Here is a 27,283-nt window from a genome sequence, read left to right on the forward strand (position 1 = left end):
AGTAGCGGTGGGGTTTCACTATGTTGGCCAGGCTAGTCCTGAACTCCTGACCTCAGGTGATCCACCCGCCTTGGCCTCCCAAAGTGCTGGGATTATAGGCGTGAGCCACCGCGCCCGGCCATAATGTTCATGATCTTGATAGAGTTTGGATTACTCATATGTATGCATTTGTCAAAACTCATCAAATGCTATCTTTAAGATTTGTGCATTTCACACAAATTTTTCACAGCAAAAACTTACCTTCCCACCCCCCCGCCAAAAAAAAGCCCATAGAGAGATAAACTCCAGTTAATGGCATAAATGCTGAAGTGTTTAGGAATGAAGTGCATAAAAAATCAGGATGAATTAATGGCTAGAAAGAGGCACAAGTAGATAAATAGGTATGTGATAAAACAAATATAATAAATTGTTAGTTGTAGAATTTAGGTGGTAGGTATATGGTTGTTCAGAGTACAATTGTACTGACTTTTCGGTGTATCTGGAAATTTTCATACGTAAGTGTTGGGAAAAATCAGGTACAGGGCCTTGGAAGGCATCCTGTTCAAGTAAAAGGCCCTGAAGATTAAGCTTTATCAGGCTTATAGTAAATTCACCTATAATAATTGTGGGTCTGCCAGAGTATGAATAATTCATCCACCAGGGAGAATTTTCACTGTAACTCCTACAGTAAATAGAACAAATGATTTTAAAGATGAAAACAGTGGCTGGGCATGGTGGCTCATGCCTGTAATCCCAGCACTTTGGGAGGACAAGGTGGGCGGATCCCTTGAGGTCAGGAGTTCCAGACCAGCAGACCCTGCCTCTGAAAAAAAAAAAAAAAAAAGAAAAAAGGAAGGAAGGAAAATAGTAAAATAGTAATACCTGCCAGTAAGTTCTACAAGATAATCATATTAAGTTTATATTCTTCTGCATTTTTTATTTATAGAAAAAAACCATGTTCTAGGTTTTAAAAAAATCAAGGATAAGTAAAAGATAAAAATATAAGGCCGAGTGTGGTGGCTTATGCCTGTAATCCCAGCACTTTGGGAGGCCAAGGTGGGAGTATCACTTGAGCCCAGAAGTTCAAGACTAGCCAAGGCAACACAGTGAAACCCTGTCTCATAATAATAATAATAATAGTAATAGAAATCAGCCATAATTTTCTTCACCAGAGATGATTACTAGAATACAAGACCCAAATGTATTTTTATTGCTGTCTTCTCAGTGATTGAAACAATGGCCAGCACATTTGCTGTTGAATGATTTAGAATGAGTTCTGAAAAAAATGTAACTTTAAAGGCAGGGATTAGTGTATCCTAGGCAAAGCACACACCATGAACAAAGGTATAAGATCTAAAATGAGACCAGGCGTGGTGGCTCATGTCTGTAACCCCAGCACTTTGGAAGGCCGAGGTGGGCAGATCACTTGAGGTCAGGAGTTCGAGACCAGCCTGACCAACATGGTGAAATGCTGTCTCTACTAAAAATACAAAAATTAGCCAGGTGTGGTGGCACACACCTGTAATCCCAGACACTTGGGAGGCTGAGACAGGAGAATCGCTTGAACCTGCAAGGCGGAGGTTGCAGTGAGCTGAGATTGCGCCACTGCACTCCAGCCTGGCCAACAAGAGTGAAACTCTAGGCCGGGCGCGGTGGCTCACACCTGTAATCCCAGCACTTCAGGAGGCCGAGGTGGGTGGATCACCTGAGGTCAGGAGTTCGAGACCAGCCTGACCAACATGGTGAAACCCCATCTCTACTAAAAAATACAAAAAGTTAGCCGGGTGTGATGGTGAGCACCTGTAATCCCAGCTACTTAGGAGGCTGAGGCAGAGAGAATTGCTTGAACCCAGGAGGCAGAGGTTCCAGTGAGCCAAGATTGCACCACTGCACTCCAGCCTGGGCATGACAGAGCAAGACTCCGTCTTAAAAAAAGAAATCTAGAATGAAAGCACCACAAACATGGATTTGAGTCTGGCAGGGATTAAAATCTGGCAGCTCCTATGTGGACATATTTTGTTTGTCTTATCAGCATTAAAATAATTTTTTTTTTGAGACAGGGTCTCACTCTGTCGCTCAGGCTGGAGTGCAGTGGTGCAATCATGCCTCACTGCAACCTCCGCCTCCCAGGTCCAAACGATTCTCATGCCTCAGCCTCCCGAGTAGCTGGGATTACAGGCATGTGGCCGCCACACCCAGCTAATTTTTGTATTTTTAGTAGAAACAGGGCTTCACCATGTTGGCAAGGCTGGTCTTGAACTCCTGACCTCAGATGATCCTCCCGCCTGGGCCTCCCAAAGCGCTGGGATTTCAGGCGTGAGTCAGCGTGCCCAGCCTAAAATAATTTTTAATGAGATACTAACCTTTAAAAATAAGGACATCACAGAAAAATCCAACTTTCTAGCTCTTTTGACAAAATGGAAAGCTCTAGAAATGTTGGGATCCCATTCTATGTGACAAAGTATAGACTGGAGTTGAGGAGATGCTGTTCTTGCTCATCTGTTCACTGAAGCCCCCTCCAGGTTCAAATCATTCATTTAGTTTCCTTCCTAGGCCCTATGGGTATTAGAGTTTGCAATCTCTGGTAGGAGAACTCTGGGATCTGATTGGAAAGTCAGGTTGGAAAGTATGGCATGGGGGATATCCATAAGGCTATGGATATCCAAATAGGAAGTTTGTACTTGAGTCCTTGGGCAAGAGGAAGAATTGAACAGTTTCTGCCTAGTTACTTCTGTTGTGTAACAAACCACCACAAAACTTAGTGTTAAGACAACAGTAATTTATTTAGCTCCTGATTGTATGAATGGGCAATTTGGGCTGGGCTCTGCTTGAGTGGTTCTTCTGGTCTTGATTGGCCTCATTCATGTGTTAGCTGCCATGTTGGTTGGTCTAGTATGACTTCAGCTAGGAAAGCATGTTTCTGCTTCATGTGGTCTCTCATTCTCCAGCATGCTCACTCAACATGTTCATGGCTGGGTAAGGTTCCAACAGACATTTATAAGGCCTCTTGAAACCTAGGCTTGGAACCGGCACACAGTCACTTCTTCCACATTCTATTGATCAAATCAAGTCACAGTGCCAGCCTAGATTCAAATGGTGGGGGAAAAGACTTCATTTATGGAAGGGAGGAGCTGCAAATTTCATTGCCAAGAGGTGCGGATACCCAGAAAGATACATTTGGCAAACCATCTATCAAAGTTACTGTCAGAGGTATGTTTTTGGAAATATCATTTGGAGTGGGATGTGTCCTGTATGACTGGAATCATTTTCTATTTCTAACAGAGAAGTGTGCCCACTCCTTGCACCCATAGATAACCCAATGCCGAAGGATATGAGAGAGAGAGATGTCCAGTTTGTGCCTCTCCCAGCTTCTTGTCCAGAGACTCCTTGGTTTAGATTTTGATACACTACTTAGAAAAGGTGGAGAGTTTCTTTAAGATTTCTGTGGATGAATGAACAGAAAATTAGACCAGGGTAGGCAGCTGAGAGCCAAGTTAGAAACACAAAGACATTTCTACATTGCACAGTCATTTAGAAACTGCATTCCCCCTGGTATGGCTGGTGCCTAAACCACCATCAGCACTCACACATCTGGGATATAAAGTTCTCTTACTTGATCAACTTTTAAAACACAAACACCTCACAGGAGGGGGTAAACTCACATCTTAGTATGAATTACTCTCTGGTGTTAGATTCCTTAATACTAGGAGGACCCTAGGTTGTAAGGGACCTTGGTAGAAGAAGAAAGAAGACAGAGGAGAGAGTGTAGTGGAGGACAGCATTGTATAAATCACTGTTGGCTTCTCATCCACCCCAAAGACCAATTTTTCAGAACGCATCATTAAGTCTATACTTCTGCTCTGTGGTGGTGGAGAGAAAGTTTCAGACAGAAACTATGCCGTGACTTTGATTTTTCATTCTGAAAGGTAGGGATGTGGATGAAGGGAGAGGAGAGATGACAGATGAGACCCTCTCAGGTAGTGTGAGAGGTTTTCCCAACAGACCATCTGTGAGAAGGCCTTGAAGAACAGTCCTCATGCTCGAGACTTCTGTAAGCAGACAGAACATCCTTGGAAGCTGCCTCAAAAGTCTGGACTCATGGCTCTTTAGTTCCTTTTTCTTTTCTTTCTTTCTCTTTTGAGACAGAGTCTTGCTCTATCACCCAGGCTGGAGTACAGTGGCGCGATCTTGGCTCACTGCAACCTTTGCCTCTGGGGTTCAAGCAATTCTCCTGCCTCAGCTTCCTGAGTAGTTGGGATTACCGGTGTGTGCCACTATGCCCAGCTATTTTTTGTATTTTTAGTAGAGATAGGGTTTCACCATGTTGGCCAGGCTGGTGTTGAACTCCTGACCGCAAGTGATCTGCTTGCCTCAGCCTCCCAAAGTGCTGAGATTACAGGTGTGAGCCACTGCACCCGGCCCCTTCTCTCTTTTGTCTGGGCTTTGTGGAAAGTCTGGGAGATTTAGGTCTAGGGTAGGAGAGAGAGATGCTTCCAGGGAGGGAGAGAGTGTAAGGAAGCTATGGAGAAGCAGCTGATGACATGGTGAGATAAAAGTCTGCATCGAGGAGATAATCCCAAGGATGCTGAAAAAAGAAAGGAAGGCAGACAAGGAGGGAGGAAAAAAGGAGAAAGATAGGCAAAAATAAAGCAAGAGAGAGGAAAAAGAAGAGAGATAGAAAGACAAAAAGGCAACAAGATAATGCTGCTGTGGTGGTGCCTGTTGTCCCAGCTACTCTAGAGACTAAGGCAGGAGGATCACTTGAGCCCAGGAGTTTGAGGCTATAGAGTGCCATGATCCCACCTGTCAATAGCCACTGCACTCTGGCCTGGGCAACATAATGAGACCTCTTCTCTAAAAAAAAAAAAAAAAAAAAAAAAAGATAAATAGACAGATATAGACAAAAATAAAGGAAGAAAATAGGCAGGAAGAAAGTAATCTGCCTTTCCAACCCACTTTGGATAAAACAATGCCCTTTGGAAGCCCTTACACTATTGACATTGGGGCTGCCAGAGAGTTATTTGTGTGGTGGGCTGTCCTATGCATTGCAGGATGTTGAATAGCATTCTTTTTTTTTTTTTTGAGACGGAGTCTTGCCCTGTTGTCCAAGCTGGAGCGCAGTGGCGTGATCCTGACTCTGCAACCTCTGCCTCCTGGGTTCAAGTGATTCTCTTGCCTCAGCCTCCTGAGTAGCTGGGACTACAGGCATGCGCCAATATACTTGGCTAATTTTTGTATTTTTAATAGAGACGAGGTTTCATCATGCTGGCCAGGGTGGTCTCAAACTCCTGACCTCAGGCGATCCATTCACCTTGGCCTCGCAAAATGTTGGGATTATAGGCATGAGCCACCGCGCCTGGCCAACATTTTTTTTTTTTTGAGACAGAGTCTTGTTTTGTCACCCAGGTTGGAGTGCAGTGGTACAGTGGCGTGATCTTGGCTCACTGCAACCTCCCAGTTTCAAGAGATTCTCGTGTCTCAGCCTCCTGAGTAGCTGGGATTACAGGCATGTACCACCATGGCTAGCTAATTTTAGTAGAGATGAGGTTTCACCATGTTGGCCAGGCTGGTCTCAAACTCCTGACCTCAAGTGATCGGCCCACCTCAGCCTCCCAAAGGGCTAGAATTACAGGCATGAGCAACCGCGCCCAGCCATCATCCTTGGCCTTTATTCACTAGATGACAGTAGCGCACCCCATCCTACCTCCCTGGCCTTATGACAAACAACATTTCAGACATCACTAAATGTTCCCTGGATAAAACCACCCCTCGTTGTAAACTACTGCCTTGGAGCTGGTGAAAAGGAAATCTTTCACAAGTGTGAAATAATGATGGGGCTCATGCTCTTTACAGCAGAAAGAACCCTACCATCCACGGAGGGCCGCAAAGAGGGATCATGGGCCCGGCACTGATCAATGATCTCCCGCAGCTCTGAAGGGCAGTCTTCACCCAGCGGCTCCTGCTCCCGCTCCACAGACACCAGCTTGCGGATCTCCTCAGAATTACAGCCTGGAAATGATAGCATGAGAGCCTCAAAAAATTGCTCCAGTACTCGTACATCTCTCTGGATGCTGATGGCTGGCATCAGAACTAGGGACTCTGAGTATGGAAACAACAAGAGCTTCCAACGATTCCACTGACCGGCCCAGGCAGTTCCCACATTAAACAACAAATCGCCAGGGGCAGCACTGATGGGGAATTTCTGGTCTACTGGAAGGGGACCCAACCCCACCACTGGCTGAGCCAGTCTTCACATTCTTCACCTTGAAACGGGATATCTCCAGTGGCGATTTCCCAGAGGACGATTCCAAAGCTAAAAGAAAACCAAGAAACTGAACAACCATAACTAGTCTCCCCTTTCCCCTGTCCCTCTAGCCACTGCCAGAAAACTCAGTGAATTTTTTGATTACTACCCAATTTCATTCAACAGAGTTGAGTTTAGGTGGTCCTTGGAGGAGTTTGATTTGGGTTTTCCTATTATGCACATCTGAGTTAGAATCTGTACCAGAACATGAGTGTACCTGTATATTTCAGACTTTACATCATATAGATAAAATACGTCTTCCAGTTCCTGAGGTGAGAGATATGCTGTAGATTTGACTTTGTCTGTCTTTTCTCTCGTAGTTCCCAAACTCATGGAAGTCTGTGTTTCCCTCAACTCAAATCCTGCAAGCTAGATAGAGAGGCAACTTAGAAAGAAACAAGCAAGACCTTGGGTAGAGGAGTAAAGGGCAGGGATTGTTGCTTCACACAATTGCCAGGGAATTGTCTTTTACCTTAGGGATTTATTTCCTGTCGTGACTTCTGTCTGTGTGGCTACTTTATTGGTTAACATTATGGGTTCAACTTATCACAGTGCAGTGACCAAGAGAAACACAAAGAGATTTCTTCTCTATAAAATGGGGTGATGACAGGGGGGATTACTTGAGATAATGGTTATAAAGCACTGGTAAGACCTGCTAAGTTGTAGTTGTTGCCAGTATGACTATGTTAAAATGTAGGGGTTTCTCAGTTGAGGACTGAACTCCACTCAGTGAGAGCGGAGAGGGGTCATAGAGCCACTGCCTGGCTCGCCTTTTCCCAGAGAAGCAGATGGAAAAATGGCATGGGGGCATCCCCTCTGTGCTATCTGACTTTATGGGGGGTCAGCCTGATCCTTTGGCTTTGGCATGACGAGTGTGAGTCATCCCCCCAGGCCTGCGTGGTCACCTGGTGTTCTTAAAGAAACTGTAGCACAATCATGACAGCATATGTTCTTGTCCCATGCACACCTGCCATTGACACCATTGGTGTGCTGAAGGCTGCCAGCCCCAAACTCAGCCAGGTACCCAAATCTAGGGGCAATGTGAGAAAAGGGATAAGGCACTTAGATGGCTCATCCCCCTTTCATTCATTCATTCATTCATTTGCTCACACGTTTCCTGAGCACTGACATTCTCTTACATCTAGCGCCGTATGGGATACCAGGGATGAAAGGTGGAATAGCGCATCTTATAGTCAGGCTGCATGAAGAGCGTGAGAGTAGTAGAAACAGTGTTTTGGGAGTACTTATATCACCATCGCAGAGTGGGGAAAGGCATCTGAAAGGCAAAAAAGGCCTGTCTGCTATTATTTGAGGGCTGTCTCTGACACTCGTAGGACTGGAAGAAAGAAAACCGTCTATGGATGACAAAGAAAACTGCTAAAATTCTTTTAGCATTTGGGAATTGTGGACACTGAGTTCACAAAATCTCTTCCTCTTCTGTATGAAAATCTGACTTCCAGTGAACTTCTTAGCTCTGTTCCCCTGGAAATCTGATACAGGTAGACTGTCACCTATGGCTCTTAGGAACATCGCTGATGATAAAAATAAAAATGACTGCTGATTGTTAGATTGCTTCTGGGCAGGATCAAGGGGGTAAGAGGACTACACAGTAAACAGCTGATGGGAATGCTTTGTAGCAAATTTTTCTTATTGATTGATTGATTGATTGATTGAGACGGAGTCTCACTCTGTCACCCAGGTTGGAGAGCAGTGGTGCAATCTCGGCTCACTGCAAGTTCTGCCTCCTGGGTTCATGCCATTCTCCTGCCTCAGCCTCCCGAGTAGCTGGGACTACAGGCGCCTGCCACCACGCCTGGCCAATTTTTTGTATTTTTTAGTAGAGACAGGGTTTCACTGTGTTAGCCAGGATGGTCTCGATCTCCTGACCTCGTGATCCACCTGCCTTGGCCTCCCAAAGTGCTGGGATTACAGGTGTGAGCCACCGTGCCCAGCCTCTTTTTTATTTTTTGAGACAGGGTCTCATTCTGTTGCCCAGGCTAGGGTACAGTGGCGTAAACATAGCTCCCTGCAGCCTTGACGTCCTGGGCTCTAGGCATCCTCCTCCTGCCTCACTCTCCTGAGTAGCTGGAATTACAGGTGTGCACCACCATGACTGGCTGATTTTTAAATTTTTTGAAGAGGGGGAGGTCTCACTGTGTTGCCAAGGCTGGTCTTGAACTCTTGGGCTCAAAGTGATCCTCCTGCCTTCCCTTCCAAAGTGCGGGGATTACAGGCATAAGCCACCATGCCCGGCCATGTGGCAGCTCTTTTCTTTTCTTTTTTCTTTTTTTTTGGAGATGGAGTTTTGCTGTTGTTGCCCGGGCTGGAGTACAACCACGCGATCTCGGCTCACTGCAAACCTCTGCCTCCCGGGTTCAAGTGATTCTCCTGCCTCAGCCTCCTTAGGAGCTGGGACTAGAGGTGTGCGCCACCACACCTGGCTAAGTTTTTGTATTTTTAGTAGAGACGGTGTTTCACTATGTTGGCCAGGCTAGTCTTGAACTCCTGACCTCAGGTGATCCACCCGCCTTAGCCTCCCTAAGTGTTGGGATTACAGGCGTGAGCCACCATACCCAGATGTGGCAGCTCTTAAAACAGCAACTGACATGTCACTTGCAGAAACACTGGAAGGCATGCCTGCAGAGTTGTTACCAGAGATGCTGACTCCTGCAGGTCATGGGCTTCCAAGCCTGGATGACCCACACCCACCTAACGGGAGCCTCTTTCTCCAGCACCTGTGGCTCTGACAAAGAGAGTATCTCCTGGATGACTGCGAGGACTCACCCTGGAGGGAAAGGTTTGGCGCTGCTGACATCCTTCTAAGTAACTGAATGACAAGTGTGGCCTAGACCTGTCCTGTGAGTCTGAGTCCTTAAACCTAACAAGATCCCCCATTGTACGTTGTAGGGACATAGAAGTGGTGTCCAGGCATCTAAGGGGAAATGACTTGTAGCCCATCCCTGCTAAATGGGCAGTGAGGGAAGGCAGTCATCAGAACAGGCGGCATAGATGGAGACTGTTGTGTGGTGGGCACACAGAAAGTTGAAGTTAGTTCTGAAACTAAAAAACTAAAATTGAACTCAGTTCTAAAACCAAGGCAAGGCCGGGCATGGTGGCTCATGCCTGTAATCCCAGCACTTTGGGAGGCCCAGGTGGGCGGATCACTTGAGGCCAGGAGTTCAAAACCAGCTGGCCAACATGGTGAAACCCTGTCTCTACTAAAAATGCAAAAATTAGTCAGGAGTGGTGGTACATGGCTGTAATCCCAGCTACTTGGGAGGCTGAGGCAGGAGAATCGCTTGAACCTGGGAAGCAGAGGTTGCAGCGGGGCGATCTCGCTCACTGCCCTCCAGCCTGGGTGACAGAAAGAGACTCTGTCTCTAAATAAATAAATAAATAAACTAAGACAAGAATCAAGCCTTTCTGAGACACTCGTGCCCCTCTCCTAGCACCAGTCATGCAGGTTTGACCCAAAGCGCCCCCGCAAGGCACACTCACCTTCACTTGGTAGCCTTGAGTTACCAGGAAGTTTGAGCTTCTGATTTTTCCGTGGAGTTCAGGTGCTTCTGAATGGTGTAGCCTGACACGGCCAAAGGTGGGGAGCATTAGTGACCTTTGCCCAAACTTTCTTTGGGGGACTGACAATCATAACTGGGCTGATGAGGCTGGACAGTACCATGGGTGCCTCTCCACAGATACACAGGAAAAACTGGGATGCAGAGGCAAGGTTTGAGAATCGCAAGCCGTGAGTATAGAGCAGAGATGAGATTCATAGCACAAGGGGGCATGACAGCCCTTATGAAGTGCATGCAATCGGGCATCAGGGGTGCCTTTAGGTAGAGAAGGACAACGTTGCCTCTGTGTTGCTTTGCCTGGGAAGTGCTGGGCAGATCCGAGAGCTCAGAGGCATGGCTGGGTGGCTGGACCTTGCTGGGACCCTTCAGGTCAAAGCAGAATGTGAAGCTGGGGTCCCGCTGACTTCCAGACAAGGGCTTTGGTTTCACAAAGCCCCTGCGTCCCAGGTTGGGTTGTGGTCATGGTGTCTGCCTGAGCTCAGATTCTCCCAGAAGCAGATCATGAGCCATGATTTGGGTACGAGGGATTTGTATCAAGAAGGTGCTCCCTTGACCAGGCATGGTGGCTTGCGCTTATAATCCCCACACTTTGGGAGACCAAGGTGGGTGGATCACTTGAGGTCAGGAGTTTGAGACCAGCTTGGCCAACATGGTGAAACATCGTCTCTACTATTAATAAAAATACAAAAAAATAGCTGGGCGTGGTGGCATGTGCCTGTAATTCCAGCTATTCGGGATGCTAAAGCATGAGAATCACTTGCACCCAGGAGGTGGAGTTTGCAGTGAGCCGAGATCACGCCACTACACTCCAGCCTGGGCAGCAAAATGAGGCTCTGTCTCAAAAAAAAAAAAACTCCAAAAGTCCCCCAAACAAACAAAAAGAAGGTGCTCCCAGGAGAAACGGTTGAGGGAGTACAGGAAGTAGGATGGCGAAGGAGAAGAAATCAAGCAAGAGGTTGATTTCAGGTGAAATCCCAGGCTCAGGTGGTCTCGCGGAGACCTGTGGGCACAATTACGCCTCAGAGTGTGTCCCACAGGAGGCAAAGGAACTGGACTTTTATACTTACACCAGTCAGTGGTTATGGACCGTGTTGGGGAGGGCAGGGACAGATGGATATAAAACTCTTGGGCACTTTCAGCTGTCTATAAGGGTGAAAGGGCTTCAGTGCCCACAGGCAATCCTCTGAAGATTGCAGCTGTGAACTTTTAGCAGCAAAGCATGCCGAGAGGGGGATGGGTAAATAGAGCTGGTAAAAAGGATCAGAGGTCATTTGGAGGGGATATTAACAGTGTCCCCTACAACATCCAAAAATACTTCTCCTTAAACTCACTAGTTTAGGGAGTTGAGAAGAAACAAACTTAATTTCAAATTAATAGCTAAGACAGTGTTTCCAAAAGTGTGGGATAAGGTGGTATGCAAGATTATATAAAGGGAAAATTACTCTCCTTTCAGTTTGCTCCAGTCTTTCTGATTACATCAAGAAGAAAGTCTGGGTTTGGTATTTTTTTTTTTTGTTTTTTTGTTTTTGTTTTTTGTTTTTTGTTTTTTTATGAGACGGAGTCTCGTTCTGTCGCCCAGGCTGGAGTGCAGTGGCACGATCTCGGCTCACTGCAACCTCTGCCTCCCAGGTTCAAGCGATTCTCCTGCCTCAGCCTTACGAGTAGCTGGGACTATAGGTGCGTGCCACCACGCCCAGCTAATTTTTGTATTTTTAGGAGAGACGAGGTTTCACCGTGTTGGGCAGGATGCTCTTGATCTCTTTACCTTGTGATCTGTCCGCCTCAGCCTCCCAAAGTGCTGGGATTATAGACGTGAGCTACTGCGCCCAGCCTTGGTGTTGGGTATCCTTAACTCTGCCAATATCTCCAATATCTCCATTGTACAAAGAGAATGTGGGTTGGATCACAGAGCTTCTGGCAGGCAGCCTCATCCAGCCAGAATTTAATTACATTGTTTTGGTTTCATTTGTGGTTACCTATTTTTGGCAAGTGACACTGGTTTTCAATTTATGGTAGTAAGAGAAAGTGTCCTTTTTAAAAGCTTTATTTCAATTATTATTATTATTTTTTGAGATGGAGTCTTGCTTTGTCGCCCAGCCTGGAGTGCAGTGGTACGATATCAGTTCACTGAAACCTCCGCCTCCTGGGTTCAAGTGATTCTTGTCCCTCAAGCCTCCTGAGTAGCTGAGATTACAGGCCTGTGGCACCATGCTGGGCTAATTTCTGTATTTTTAGTAAAAACAGGGTTTCGCCACGTTGGCCAGGCTAGTCTCCAACTCCTGACCTCAAGTGATCCACCTGCCTTGGCCTCTCAAAGTGCTGGGATTATGGGCGTGAGCCACCGGGCCGGGCCTTTATTCCGATTTTTAAAAAGTGAGTCAATGTAATGAAAAATGTTAAGTAAATAACACTGGTAGTAGTATAGTTAAAACCCTGCAGATGGTTTGTGAGTGACTAACCTTCGGGTACCCTTGGGACTAAGAATCCATAGATTCTGCAGGTGAGAATAGGTAGAGTTGCCAAATAAAACACAAGACACGGCCAGGCGCGGTGGCTCACACCTGTAATCCCAGCACTTTGGGAGGCCGAGACAGGTGGATCACGAGGTCAGGAGATCGATACCATCCTGGCTAACATGGTGAAACCCCGTCTCTAATAAAAATACAAAAAAATTAGCCAGGCGTAGTGGCAGGTGCCTGTAGTCCCAGCTACTCGGGAGGCTAAGGCAGGAGAATGGCGTGAACCTGGGAGGCAGAGGTTGCAGTGAGCCGAGATCGTGCCACTGCACTCCAGCCTGGGCAACAGAGGGAGACTCCATCTCAAGAAGAAAAGAAAAGAAAAGAAAAAAACACAAGACACTCCATTAAATTTGATTTTCTGATAAGCAATGAATATATAGATTCACATACACACATATATATGTACAAGCATGCCCACAAATTGTATAGGACATAGTTGTACTAAAAATAAATGTTTATCCAAAATTTGAGACTGGGTGCAGTGACTCATGCCTGTAATCCCAGCACTTTGGAAAGCTGAGGCAGGAGCCCAGTAGTTCGAGACCAGCCTAGGCAGCATGGCAAAACCTTGTCTCTACAAAAAATATATATAAAAAAAAAATTGGCTGAGTGTAGTGGTGTGCGCCTGTAGTCCCAGCTTCTCAGGAGGCTAAGGTAGGAGAATCCCTTGAGCTCGGGAGGTTAAGTGATCTGTGATCATATCAGTGCACTCCAGTCTGGGCAAGAGAGTGAGACTCTGTCTCAAAACATAAAATGAAATTTGATATTTTTGATATTTAGTATAAGTATATACCATGCAATGTTTAGGATGCACTTATACTAAAAAATGATTCATTACTTTCCTAACGTTCAAATTTAACTGGATATGTTCATTTTTATGCTAAATCTGTCCACTCCAAAATTAGGGCTCATCCAACTCTATAAGTGCAGTGTGGACATCAATTTCAACCGTCAGTTCCGGGAGCTGGTGTTCCCTGGGTTGAGCCTCTTTCCTCCCTCCTATCTGTAATCAGAGTAAATAGTAAAACAGTGTATGGGAGGGAGACTGTCTGGGGCGTCTGGCCTGTTCTCTCACCATCTCTGGGAGTATCAGGAGTGTGGACAGACCCATCCAACCCTTAGTGGCGCCTTTTCACCCCGTCTTACCGGTACAGGCCTCGGGCTGCCCCCAGGACTAGGACCATGCGCTTGCCAAGTGTGAGGTCTTTTTCCCTATCCAACAGCTCCCTCAGGGTCCCGAGTTCACAGTACTCCATGACAACGGAGAATTGAGGCGGAGTCACTGGTGGAAAGGAGCAGACACTACGAGGACCCGCCCTACTTGAAGCTTCCCACGTCTGCAGCCCACCTCTCCCAGCCTCGGTACAGATACAGACTTGGCTCTGCTGAGTCCCATTTCTCCCCCAATTCTCAGCCCACAGTTTTGGTCCCCGGCCTCCTTGAACGGACCAAATATGCCCAGAATTCCCATCCTCTTCTCCATAATACTTGGCTTGTCGTAATTCTACCTTAAAAAAAAAATTGGCTGGGTGCGTTGGCTCACGCCTGTAATCCCAGCACTTTGGGAGACCAATGTGGGTGGATCACAAGGTCAGGAGTTTGAGATCAGCCTGGCCTACACGGTGAAACCCTGTCTCTACTAAAAATACAAAAATTAGCTCGGTGTGGTGGCAGGTGCGTGTAATCCCATCTACTTGGGAGGCTGAGGCAGGAGAATCGCTTGAAGCTGCGTGGCAGAGATTGCACCACTGCACTCCAGCCTGGGCAACAGAGTGACACTCTGTCTCAAAAAAAAAAAAAAAAGTTCTGCCAGGTGTGGTGACTCACGCCTGTAATCCTGGCTCTTTGGGAGGCTGAGGCTGGTGGATCACTTGAGGCCAGGAGTTCGAGACCAGCCTGGCCAACATGATGAAACCTCGTCTCTATGAAAAATGCAAAAATTAGCCAGGTGTGGTGGGACATGCCTGTAGTCCCAGCTACTAGGGAGGCTGAGGCAGGAGAATTGCTTGAACCTCGGAGGTGGAAGCTGCAGTAAGCAGATTGTACCACCGCACTTCAGCCTGAGTGACAGAATGAGACTCTGTCTCAAAAAAAAAAAAAAAAAAAAAAAAAAAAAAATTCTTTTTCTTTTTCTTTTTTAACTTCTATCTCCCTTTCTTGGTATAATTCAAAATTTTCTTGAGCAGTTATTTGGGGAATGTCTTCCTCACTCAACTGGAATCCCAAGAAGGCAGGAAATGTGTCTGTCTTGTTCACATGGGTGCTCACAAGGAGCTTCGTACATCTGTGTGGGAGGAATGAGTAGGGCACACATGGCAGGGGCGGGTGAGGACTCAGACAAGAAGTCGACTTCCCCATTCATGGGCCTGAGCTGCAAAAATGACATGTGACTGAGCCAGGCACCTCAGCGGTCCCCAAGGAGAATAAACGTTGCTGAACATTTGTCTTTATTTTTTATTTTTTAATTTTTTTGAGACAGAGTCTAGCTCTGTCACCCAGGCTGGAGTGCAGTGGCATGATATTGACTCACTGCAACCTCCGCCTCCCGGGTTCACGCAATTCTCCTGCCTCAGCCTCCCAAGTAGCTGGGACTACAGGCACCCACCACCACGCCCAGTTAATTTTTATATTTTTAGTAGAGACAGGGTTTTATCATGTTGGCCAGGCTGGTCTCAAACTCCTGACCTCAGGTGATCCACCCACCTTGGCCTCCCAAAGTGCTGGGATTACAGATGTGAGCCACCGTGCCTGGCCTACGTTTCCCTTTAGATTGGGATTCCACACTCTGAAATCAAGTTGGCCTGAGGCTGTGGAGCAACTTCCAAAGGGGATAAGACAGGAGTTGCTCTGTCCAATCTCTACGCAAGACGGCAGCAAAACATGACCAGCAGGAGGGGTCATTCCATGAGAGAAAATGCAGTCACATTGGGAAAAAAAGAAGAAAAAAAAAAAAAGAGCCTGTCACATAAGGCTCTTGGTAGAGGGGTAAGGTAATGGTTTTTTTGTTTGTTTGTTTGAGACAGAGTCTCACTCTGTCACCCAGGCTGGAGTGCAGTGGCATGATCTCGGCTCACTGCAAACTCCGCCTCCCAGGTTCAAGCAATTCTCCTGCCTCAGCCTCCCGAGTAGCTGGGACTAGAGGCATGTGCCACCACATCCGGCTAATTTTTTGTATTTTTAGTAGAGACGGGGTTTCATCATGTTGGCCAGGATGGTCTCAAGCTCCTGACCTTGTGATCCACCCACCTCAGCCTCCCTAAGTGCTGCTGAGCCACAGCGCCTGGCCAGGTAAGTTAATTTTGCTTTTAGATTTGATCTATACTAATGCTGACCAAGGGTGTTTTCCTTCTTTGGGTCAGACAGCTTTATAATTTATTTTTATTTTTGAGACGGAGTCTTGCTCTGTTGCCCAGGCTGGAGTGCAATGGTGCACCCTCAGCTCACTGCAACCTCCGCTTCCCAGGTTCAAGCAATTCTCCCACCTCAGCCTCCCGAGTAGCTGGGACTACAGATGCCTGCCACCAGACCCAGCTAATTTTTGTATTTTAGTACAGATGGGGTTTCACCATGTTGGCTAGGCTGGTCTTGAACTCCTGACCTCAAGTGACCTGCCTGTCTCGGCTTACCAAAGTGCTGGGATTACAGGTGTGAGCCACTGCACCTGGCAGGTTTATAATGTTTTAGAGCAACAAGATACACCCCTCTTCCAGGCTGGCATCTAAACATGCACCCCCTTATTTCCCAGTGGGCTGAAAGGAGAAGATGTGGCCGTGTTAGTGCAAACCACCCCTCAGCCTTCAGCCCTGCCCTCCTGAAAGAAGATGAGAACATGCATCTTGGGATGAAAAAAAAAAAATTAACATTGATAATAATCACACTTTGTAGATTCCACCCTTTTTGGTGTTCTTTAAAAAAATGCAACACATTAAAACACAGGAGGTATGTTCTAGGCCATCCAAAGCTTGACCAATCCCAGAAGCATTCCTTACCTGTTTCATCAATGCAAATCCCAAATATACGCAGGATGTTGGGAGATTCGAATTTCTTCATGGTTTTGATCTCATTATTGAAAGTCTGCCTCACTATTCTATAAGGATTAAAGAGAGAAATCAGGATTTCAGAACTGGAAGTTTCCTTAGAGAACATTCAGTGTGGTGACCCTCCGTGTATGTGGGGGCGGGGGTATCAGCATCTGGGGTGAGAACTGGTGCCAGGATGAACTCAGCTACTGATAACAACATGTGGAACCCCTCAGGTGCCTGTGGCAGCACAATTATCCCTCGGGGTCTGTGAGATATTAATGGGACTTGCTAATATCTTTTCAGTAGTTCAAATAGTCTGACAGAATTGTATTTTTATGACCTACAGGGCTTTACTAGGCAAACTAAAAAGTCAAGTATTTGTTACTGTTTTTAGGCTGTAACCTGTTGTTTAGCATATACTCTGACAGATTGTGGTGTGTGTCTTTTTTTTTTTTTTTGGAGACAGGGTCTTGCTTTGTCGCCCAGGCTGGAGTGCAGTGGTGCGATCTTGGCTCACTGCAGCCTCCACCTCCCAGGTTGAAGCAATTCTCATGCCTCAGCCACTGAGTAGCTGGAACTACAGGTGCGTGCCACCATGCTTGGCTAATTTTTGTATTTTTTTTTGTAGATACATGATTTCACCATGTTGGCCAGGCTGGTGTCAAACTCCTGGCCTCAAGTGATTTGCCCGCCTACGCCTCCCAAAGTGCTGGGATTTCAGGTGTGAGTCACCGTGCCCAGCCCATGGTGTGTGTCTTTGATGAATAAAAATAATGATATTAGGCTGGGCATGGTGGCTCACGCCTGTAATCCCAGCACTTTGGGAGGCCGAGGCAGGTGGATCACAAGGTCAGGAGTTCGAGACCATCCTGCCGAACATGGTGAAACCCCGTCTCTATTAAAAATACAAAAAAATTAGCTGGGTGTGGTGGCGGGCGCCTGTAGTCCCAGCTACTCGGGAGGCTGAGGCAGGAGAACAGCGTGAACCCAGGAGGTGGAGCTTGCAGTGAGCCGAGATCGCACCATTGCACTCCAGCCTGGGTGACAGAACGAGACTACGTCTCCACACACACACACAAAAAAGATATTTATTAAGTGAAATCTTATAACCAAAATTTCTTCCAAAACGTGGGCCTTAAAAAATGTGGGCAGGTAAATTATTAAAGAGGATCACTGGAACCACCAACTCAATCCAATCTGTTCATTCACTCTGAGTCTTAGACTCAAAGGGTAAAGGAGGCTTGTCCAAGGTCTGTCAGAGAATCAGGGCAGGTTCAGAGCCTATAAAAATCAATTGTATTTCTATCTGCTAGCAATTAACAATCAAAAGATTAAATTAAAAATTTTCATTTCCAATAGCATAAAGAGAATAAAATACTTAGGAATAAATTTACAAAAGAAGTGCAAGTCTCACCCTGAAAATTTTGTACCTAAATTGTTGAAAGAATGTTGTTTTGTTTTGTTTGTTTGTTTGTTTTTTGAGATGGAGTCTCACTTTTGTCGCCCAGGCTGAGTGCAATGGCATGATCTCGGCTCACTGCAACCTCCACCTCCTGGGTTCAAGCAATTCTCCTGCCTCAGCCTCCCGAATAGCTGGGATTACAGGCGCCTGCTACCATGCCCGGCTAATTTTTGTATTTATACTAGAGGCGGGGTTTCACCATGTTGGCCAGACTAGTCTCGAACTCGTGACCTCAGGTGATCCTCCTGCCTCAGCCTCCCAAAGTGCTGGGATTATAGGCATAAGTCACTGCACCCAGCAAGAAATTTTAAAAGATCTAAATAAATGGAAACGCGTCCCATGTTCTTGAATAGGAAGACTTTATACCATTAAGATGGTAACATTTTCCAAATTGACCTACAGGTTCAATGCAATCCTTACCCGATTTGTAGTTGGCTTAAAAAAAAAAAGCAAAAACAAAAACTGAAATTGACAAGATATTCCTAAAATTTGTGTGGAAATGAAAGGAATTCAGGATAGCCAAGACAGTCTTGCAAAAGAAGAACAAAGCTGGAAGACTGATACTTCTCAATTTCAAAACTTATCACAAGGTTACAGTAATGAAGACAGCATAGTGCTATCATAAGACTAGACAAACAGATCAATGGAATAGAATTGGGAGTCCGGAAATAAACTCATACATATAAAGCCAGTTGATTTTTCACAGTTTTTTTTTTTTTGGAACTTGCTCTGTCACCCAGCCTGGAGTGCAGCGATGCAATTTCTGCTCACTGCAATACCGGCCTTCTGGGTTCAAGAAATTCTACTGCCTCAGCCTCCCAAGTAGCTGGGAGTACAGGTGCCTGCCACCACGCCTGGCTATTTTTTTTTTTTTTTTTTTTTTTTGCGATGGAGTCTTGCTCTGTCACGCAGGCTGGAGTGCAGTGGCGTGATCTCAGGTCACTGCAAGCTCTGCCTCTCAGGTTCACTCCATTCTCCTGCCTCAGCCTCCCGAGTAGCTGGGACTACAGGTGCCCGCCACCACGCCTGGCTAATTTTTTGTATTTTTAGTGGAGACGGGTTTCACCATATTAGCCAGGATGGTCTTGATCTCCTGACCTGGTGATCTGCCCGTCCTGGCCTCCCAAAGTGCTAGGATTACAGTCGTGAGCCACTGCGCCCAGCCAATGCCCGGCTAATTTTTGTATTTTTAGTGGAGATGGGGTTTCGCCATGTTGGCTAGGCTGATCTCGAACTCCTGACCTCAAGTAATCTGCCTGCCTCGGCCTCCCAAAGTGCTAGGATTACAGATGTGAGCTGCAGTGCCAGGCCAGCACAGTCTTTTAAACAAATGGTTCTGGGACATGTGAATATCAACATGCAGAAAAATGAAGTTGAATGACTACCTTATACAATACACCAAAATTAACTCTAACCTCGGAAACCTAAATATAAGAGCCAAAAACTATAAACTCTTAGAAGAAAACAGAGGAGGGCCAGGTGCAGTGGCTCAAGCCTGTAATCCCAGCAGTTTGGGAGGCCAAGGTGGGTGGATTGCTTGAGGTTAGGAGTTTCAGACCAGCCTGGCCAACATGGTGAAACCCTGTCACCACTAAAAATACAAAAATTAGCTGGGCCTGGTGGTGCGTGCCTGTAGTTCCAGCTACTCGGGAGGCTGAGGCATGAGAATTGCTTGAACCTAGGAGGTGGAGGTTGCAGTGACTGATATCACACCACTACACTCCAGCCTGGGTGACAGAGCAAGACTCCATCTCAAACAGAACAAAACAAAAAACCCCCCAAAACCTGTACATGAATGTACACAGAAACATTATTCATAATAATCAAAAAGTGGAAAAAACACAAGGTCCTTCAACTGATTAATGGATAAATAGGATGTCCATACAACAGACTATCATTCAGCCATAAAAAGGAATGAAGAAATGATACTTGCTATAATATAGATGAACCTTGAAAATATCATGCTAAGTGAAAGAAGCCAGACTCAACAGGCCACATATTGTATTATTCCATTTACATTAAAGATTCAGAAAAGGCAAATCTATAGAGACAGAAGGTAGGACTGTTGCCTGGGGCTCAGGATGGTGGTGATGGGGGTGAATGAGGAATGACTGCTAGTGGGTATAGGGTTTCTCCTTCCTTCCTTCCTTCCTTTTTTCTTTTTTTTTTTTTCTTTTTTCTTTTGTTGGAGTCTTGCTCTGTCACCCAGGCTGGAGTGCAGTGGCACGATCTCAGCTCACTGCAACCTTGGCCTCCAAGGTTCAAGTGATTCTCCTGCCTCAGCCTCCCAAGTAGCTGGGATTATAGGCTCACGCCACCATGCCCAGCTAATTTTTGTATTTTTTAGTAGAGACGGGGTTTCACCATGTTGGCCAGGCTGGTCTTGAACTCCTGACCTCAGGTGATCTGCCTTCCTTGGCCTCCCAAAGTGCTGGGATTACAGGTGTGAGCCACTGCACCTGGCCTGTAAATATATTTAAAGCCATTAAATTGCACGTTTTAAATAGGTAAATCTTATGGTATGTAAAATATATCTCAATAAAACTGTTAAAAATACAGTCTCAATGAAAATCTTGATGTGTATTTTGAGGAGTGTGATAAAACTTTCTTTGATATTTATTCAGCTAAGTCAACCTGAAAAAGAAGAATCAAGAGGAGGAAGTTCTTTACCAGATATTGAAATTTACTGCAAAGTCATATGAAAAAAACAGTAACAGTGTGTTACTGGTACAAAAACAGACAAATTGATCAGTGGGAAAGATTAAAGAGATCAGAGTCGGATCTATGTCTATATAAAAACTTAATATACAATAAATATGGTACCACAAATCAACAGGGAAAAGACAGATGACTTAATAGATGGTATAGAGAAAACTGACTTACTATGTGGCTAAAAATAAAAGTTGACCCTACATAATGTCACATACAAAGGTGGATTCTAGTAGGATTAAAACCTAAATATAAAAAATAAAACTGGAAAGTTAAGAGAGGAAAATATAGAATGCCTTTAAGATCTAGAGGTGGAGCAGGACACCTCCAGAGCACAAATAAAAAGCTTGCAATGTCTAAAGCTGACAAGTGCTTTATTTCCACAATATACAAAGATTTACAAACAGACAAGACAAAAGCAGCAACCGTGATGGAGAAAAGGGCAGAGGATATGAACAGGCAATTTATGGAAGAGAAAACCCAAATAACTAAAACATGTAAATAAGGGCTTGAATTCATTAGTAAAAACAGAAATGCAAGTTCAAATAACTACAAGATATTGATCACTTTATAACTATAAAGATGAAAGTAATCAGAAAGCTGGATAACACTAAGGGTTGGTGAGGTTGCTTGTGGGAGTGTAGGCATAGACACTCTGTTCTGAAGAGTTGCCTGGTAGTACTTAGTCACTTAATATACACATATCCTACGGCCCATCATTTTCTCTCCTGGTGCTATATCCCGAAGAATTCTCATACAGGTCCCTAAAGGGAAACTAAGTATGGCATCTTTTTGGTGGGGAAAAGTTGGAAGCTGACTAGGTTCCATCACTGGAAAAAAAAAGAGACAAAATATATGGCTCACGCCTGTTATCCCAACACTTTGGAAGGCTGAGGCAGAAGGTGCTTGAGTCCAGGAGTTCCAGACAAGCCTGGGCAGCACAGTGGGACCCTGTCTCTACAAAAAATTTAAATATTGGACAAGAATGGTGGTGCACACCTGCAGTCCCAGCTACTTGGGAGGCTGAGGTGTGAGGATTGCTGGAGCCCAGGAGGTTAAGGCTGCAATGAGCTATGATCTCACCACTGCACTCCAGCCTGGACAACAGAGTGAGACCTTGTCTCAAAAAAAAAAAAAAAAAAAAATTGGCAAAATGTGGATCTTCACCATGGATGGCAGACAGAAATTAAGGAGTCCAGATATGGAACATGTTTCATGATGTTGAGTGAAAAAAGTGAGGAAAGGAGGCAACAGACACGTAACTCCACCAGTTGTGAACATGAAAAATGTATGCATACATTTTACAAGAACACATACAAACAAAACACACTAGAATTACTGTCTGTGGAGGGGATGAGCAACTGGGAAACAGGGTTGGAAGGGAAAGTTGTTTTTTTTTTTTAAATATATATGTGAACAAAGGAGAGAAGACCTAGAACTGAGGTGGAAAGATGTATTTAAGTCAAGACTCTGCTCCTTAACAGTGGAGAGCACATAATTTAACCCTTTAGGGCCCAGGCTTCCTCATCTAAAAATGGAGACGATATCCCTCTCTCCTTGGAGAGTTAGAGTAAGTATTGGTACACACGGGAGAACCACACAAAACAACTTACGCAATGCTGCCAGCCTGGAGTTTTTTGAATACTTTTATGGCCACTGGAGCTCTGTGGTATTCTCCTTTATAAAGTGTGCTGACTTCATTTTCCCTTAGCAGAATCCACGGGGATCCTGAAAGCTGCTCCTTCTTGATCTCCTTGATTTGCTCTTGCGGGATCTCCTGCATGCATTTTGGTGGTAAATCTGACCTCACCCCCGAGAGGAAAGAAGACAAAAGAGTCAATGAGCAGAGGAAGGGGTCCTAAGGGAGGTGGCATATTTGTGATGTGTGAGTGGGAAGCTCTACAACATGAACCAGAGCTGGTGGTGGCTGCGGCTTCTGATGGACTCAGCCCAAGGGAGCGGCTCCCGTGCCTCTGAGTGACCAGTAGAGACACAGCTGGACAGTTAACAGAATGTGTCATCCACTTCCTTTCCCTCCTCTTCAAATCCCGCCTGTCCCTCCAGCCTTAACCCTCATCCAGACTCATCTCTCTCATCCTGGAAGGATGTCTATTCCTGTTACCCAGAGCTTGGCACTTGAGCATCTGGCATCTGCCGTAGTCATTTCAGATCTAGTAGTTAGGGACATAGTTCAAGCTCAGTAACCTTGCTGTTGTGTGTTCACTCTCTGTCTTTCCTCTTTCCTCCTCCACCCCGTGAGCTCCTGGAAGGCAGTGTCCTTCTCTGCATCTTAGTTACCTCTTTGCATGGCCTCTGGCATAAACCAGATACTCACAGTTTTGTTGAATGAATGAATGAGTGGGCATTTTAAATTTGATTTGAATTTCTTCTTGGAAATTCAGCAACTGAACTGAAGCTTTGATTCTATTCATAGAGGTTTTTAAGTACTTTGACAGCTGCTAGAAGGTATCTTACTGGTCAAGAAGCTCTCTCCACATGTTATTCCATGGACAGAAGCCTGGGCTAGCCATGAATGGATCCCCAAACCTGTGGGCTGCTTCCAGCCATCCAGCACAGAAAATGGACAAATGCAGGGGTAGAGGGAGGCTGGGGTCCCAGTAAACTGATGACTTCTAGTTTGGGGGCCATCAGAAACAGCAGGGCACATGATAACTTACACTGCCTCAAAGTTTCCTTGATTTCTTTCATGTTGATTTCTAATCGTCTCAATGAAGCTTCTATTTTTTCATTATCTGCAGGAAAAAAGGGCAGTATATGCCCAAAACAGATATTAAAATCACATGCCAATCAAAACTAAAATGCTAATTAAAACTGTTGAGATATCATTTTTTACCTATCATATTCATTATGGTAGGGATTAATACTGATCACCAATATTCAGATTTCTACTTCTGAGCACATAGGAAATGCATTAAAGCATGGCTGGGTAACTTGTTTTGGCTAAGAAATGAAGAAAAGAGATGTCTGTCACTTCCCAGAGGGAGCATTTAACTGACTCTGCATAAGGTTCCAACCTGGCTGCTTTGGAAGTGAGGAAAGTTCGCGTCAACGCAGAAGTGCTATACTATTGAAAGTATCCTGGAAGGAGGACATTCACCTTGGAGAGTCCCCTGGACTTTGCCTGAATGAGAAATAAACTTGTTTCTTTAGAACACTGAGTTGTTGTTTTTTAAACCACAGCATAATCAAATCAATCCTGATTTATATACTCAGAAACATGTTTGAAAATTTATAACACACTATTTACAGTGGTCAGCCATCCCTGTCTGCCCAGGACTGAGGAGTTCTGGGGACATGAAACCCTGACTACTAAAAGTGGGAAAGTCTCTTATGGGAAAAGTATAGAGAAGCAGATAACTCATGCATAGTTGGTAGAAGTAATATCTGTGCAACTTCTATCAAAATTTGAAATGCCTACAGTCTTTGACCTAGTGATTTTACCTAGCAATTCCACTTCTGGGAATTTCTCATAAAGATATCTTGAAATAGGCCAGGCGTGGTGGCTCATGCCTGGAATCCTAGCACTTTGCGAGGCCGAGTCAGGCAGATCACTTGAGGTCAGGAGTTTGAGACCAGCCTGGCCAAACTGGTCAGTAGAGATAGTGAAACCCCGTCTCTACTAAAAATACAAAAATTAGCCGGGTGTGGTGGCACATGCCTGTAATCCCAACTCCTCGGGTGACTGAGGCACAAGAATCCCTTGAACCCAGGAAGCAGAGGTTGCAGTGAGCCAAGATCGTGTCACTGCACTCCAGCAAGACTCTGTCTCAAAAAAAAAAAAAAAAAAGAAAGAAAGAAAAGAAAAAAAAAGTTCTGGTGATGGATGGTGGCGATGGTTTCAGAACCATGTGAATATACTTGATGCCACTGAACTGGCATCTAAAAATGGTTGAAATGGTAAATTTTTTTTTTTTTTTTTTTTTTTTTTTTTTTTTTTTTTTGAGACGGAATCTCGCTGTCGCCCAGGCTGGAGTGCAGTGGAGCGATCTCAGCTCACTGCAGGCTCCGCCCCGCGGGGTTCACGCCATTCCCCCGCCTCAGCCTCCCGAGTAGCTGGGACTACAGGCGCCCACCACCTCGCCCGTCTAATTTTTCGTATTTTCAGTAGAGACGGGGTTTCACCGTGTTAGCCAGGATGGTCTCAATCTCCTGACCTCATGATCCGCCCGCCTCGGCCTCCCAAAGTGCTGGGATTACAGGCGTGAGCCACCCCGCCTGGCCGAAATGGTAAATTTTATGTTATGTGTATTTTATCACAAAAAATGGGAAAAAATGATGGGTGTATGTATTGGGTTGTTTTTGAATTTGTGTGCTGCTAGTATGATCATAAAACAAAACAAAACAGTAGGGTAGATGCCAAGTAAGAAAACAAGCTATATAATTCAATGGATATTTACATGGGAGGATATTTAAGATTATTTAATGAGAAAAGAAGAAATAGAACAATGTGCTTGGCATGATGCTGACTGTGTGACAACAACAATAAAATATATATACTTAAATCTCCAGAAAGGTATTCAAGAAACTGGTAGATTGTGTGATTGTATCTCAGATTTTGATAAAGGTTGCACAAATATCCTACCGACAATGGATGAGATTATCATTTTGTCTATATGGTTTCCATCAGACTTCCCCAGTTTTAGTACTGAAGGTCTCATGTCCTCAGAAAGGGAAACAGGGGCCCCTGAGGTCAAGGAGGGAGATTTACTTGTCACGCCGGCCCCCCTCCATCCTTTATTTTTGGAGACAGGATATCGCTCTGTCGCCCAGGCTGCAGTGCAGTGGAGAAATCGTGGCTCACTGCAGCCTCGACCTCCTAGGTGCCTGTAATCCCAGCACTTTGGGAGGCTGAGGCAAGAGGATCACTTGAGGCCAGGAGTTCTACACCAGCCTGGGCAACATAGTGAGACTCTCTAACTACAAAAAATAAAATAAAAATTAGCTGGGCATGGTGGCGTGCACACCTATAGTACCAGCCACTCGGGAGGCTGAGGTGGGAGGATCACTTGAACCTGAGGCTGCAGTGAGCTATGATTGTGCCGCCGTCCTCTAGCCCGTGCAACAGAGACCCTGTCTCAAAAAATGAAACAAAACAAAACAAAACTCCTCCTCAACGCTGGCTTGCCCAAATTTCACCAGCCCCCACCATATATCTGGGCCAAAGAATGTTAGGAGTTTTGTTTGTTTGTTTGTTTGTTTTCTGAGGCAGAGTCTCGCTCTGTCGCCCAGGCTGGAGTGCAGTGGCGCGATCTCAGCTCACTGCAAGCTCCGCCTCCTGGGTTCACGCTGTTCTCCTGCCTCAGCCTCCCGAGTAGCTGGGACTACAGGCGCCCGCCACCATGCCCGGCTAATTTTTTGTATTTTTAGTAGAGACAGGGTTTCACCGTGTTAGCCAGGATGGTCTCAGTCTCCTGACCTAGTGATCAGCCCGCCTCGGCCTCCCAAAGTGCTGGCATTACGGGCGAGAGCCATCGCGCCCAGCTAGGAGTTTTGAGGTACAAGTATATTACAACTGCTCAAACTTCATCATTGCTGCTCCTTTGGTAAATTAAAGCGAGACTAAAATGCATTCAACTGCACTCCCACTCCCCACCAAAGACCCAACTTGCCTCTTCTTAGCATCTGGAAGGCTCGCCTGTCTTCGTCTGCATCCTGCTGATCTTCCTGTGCCCAGGACGCTCCTTGGCTTATGGGTGAAACAGGCATGCGTTGCTCAACCTGAAGTAACAGCGAGAGCTCCTTCCAGACATCACTCAGCTTCCTGTTCACGTCCTTGAAGAGTATTTTGTCCTGGCTTGCTGTTAGAAACCTGCAGATATTGGATCTATTGCTGAACTTTTCTATCTCCCCATTAGCCTCCTCCAGGGCAGCCTTGAAGCGGTTCATGGCTGTGGTTAACTTCTCAGAGGGCACGCTCCTCTTTCCTTGGTCCTGGAGCATCTCCAGAGGCTTGATCAGGCCGAGGACGCGGTGGCCCAGGCGCCGGCACTGTTTCTTGCAGTATTTCATCTCTTCACACCGTTTGTGGATGACCTGGCCAAGGGTGATAATATGCTTCAAATTTTCCATGCCTGGAAGAAATGAATGGAATTTGGTGAAATCCCCAAATCTCCTGCATATTCACTACTTGGCTAAGAAAGAATCAAAGGGGTCTGTGACTTAAATGCCTGAGGAGGTCTCCCCAGCATTTTCATGCAAGATAGAGATGGTTTGCTACCCACCAAAATCTGTTCTGCCCTTGCACAATAATAGAGTTGTAGCTGGCAAGAGCTGGTCCAGCCGGAACTACATCTCCCAGCCTTCCTTGCAACTAGATGTGGCCATGTGACCAGTTCTCACCAATGGGGTGTAAGTGCATGTGACCTGCTCTACTTCGGACTGGGGCAGCTGTGCCGCCTCCTCACACTCTCCCTTGGCTGGCTGGATGCGTGGGGTGAAGCGGCCCTGGGGTGGTGGAGCCCCAAGAAGAGTCCTGAGTCCCTGGATAATCACTTGGAGGAGAGCTGCCCACAGACCTGGAACGTCTGTCATGGACTGTTAAGTGATCAAGGAATAAACTTGTATTGCATGTAAACCGTTAATATTTTCAGGTTGATATGTTTATATCAGTTTCGTCTATTACAGATATATCCTGATAAAGCATAGAGGTTTCAGGGGCCAGGCGGGTAATTCAAATGAGTGAAGTGAGCTGA

General features: G+C 45.7%; 1 protein-coding gene across 2 annotated transcripts in view; it reads right to left on the minus strand.

The window, feature by feature from the left end:
* Positions 1-2,737: 2,737 nt before the first annotated feature.
* The window catches only part of MLKL (mixed lineage kinase domain like pseudokinase), a 29,345-nt gene continuing 4,799 nt past the window's right edge, over positions 2,738-27,283 (minus strand). For both annotated transcript variants that reach the window (XM_008954889.5, XM_055099328.2), the window contains 10 exons: positions 26,201-26,662; positions 23,249-23,323; positions 22,184-22,370; positions 16,367-16,464; positions 13,524-13,659; positions 9,782-9,863; positions 6,501-6,652; positions 6,243-6,292; positions 5,848-5,988; positions 2,738-3,421 (listed from right to left, as the gene is read on the minus strand). In XM_008954889.5, the coding sequence (XP_008953137.3) occupies positions 3,387-3,421; positions 5,848-5,988; positions 6,243-6,292; positions 6,501-6,652; positions 9,782-9,863; positions 13,524-13,659; positions 16,367-16,464; positions 22,184-22,370; positions 23,249-23,323; positions 26,201-26,660 (1,416 nt within the window). In that variant the 5' untranslated portion in view covers positions 26,661-26,662 and the 3' untranslated portion in view covers positions 2,738-3,386. The remainder of the gene's footprint in view (positions 3,422-5,847; positions 5,989-6,242; positions 6,293-6,500; positions 6,653-9,781; positions 9,864-13,523; positions 13,660-16,366; positions 16,465-22,183; positions 22,371-23,248; positions 23,324-26,200; positions 26,663-27,283) is intronic.

Source organism: Pan paniscus, chromosome 18, assembly GCF_029289425.2.
Source record: "Pan paniscus chromosome 18, NHGRI_mPanPan1-v2.0_pri, whole genome shotgun sequence".
Classification (NCBI taxonomy): Eukaryota; Metazoa; Chordata; class Mammalia; order Primates; family Hominidae; genus Pan; species Pan paniscus.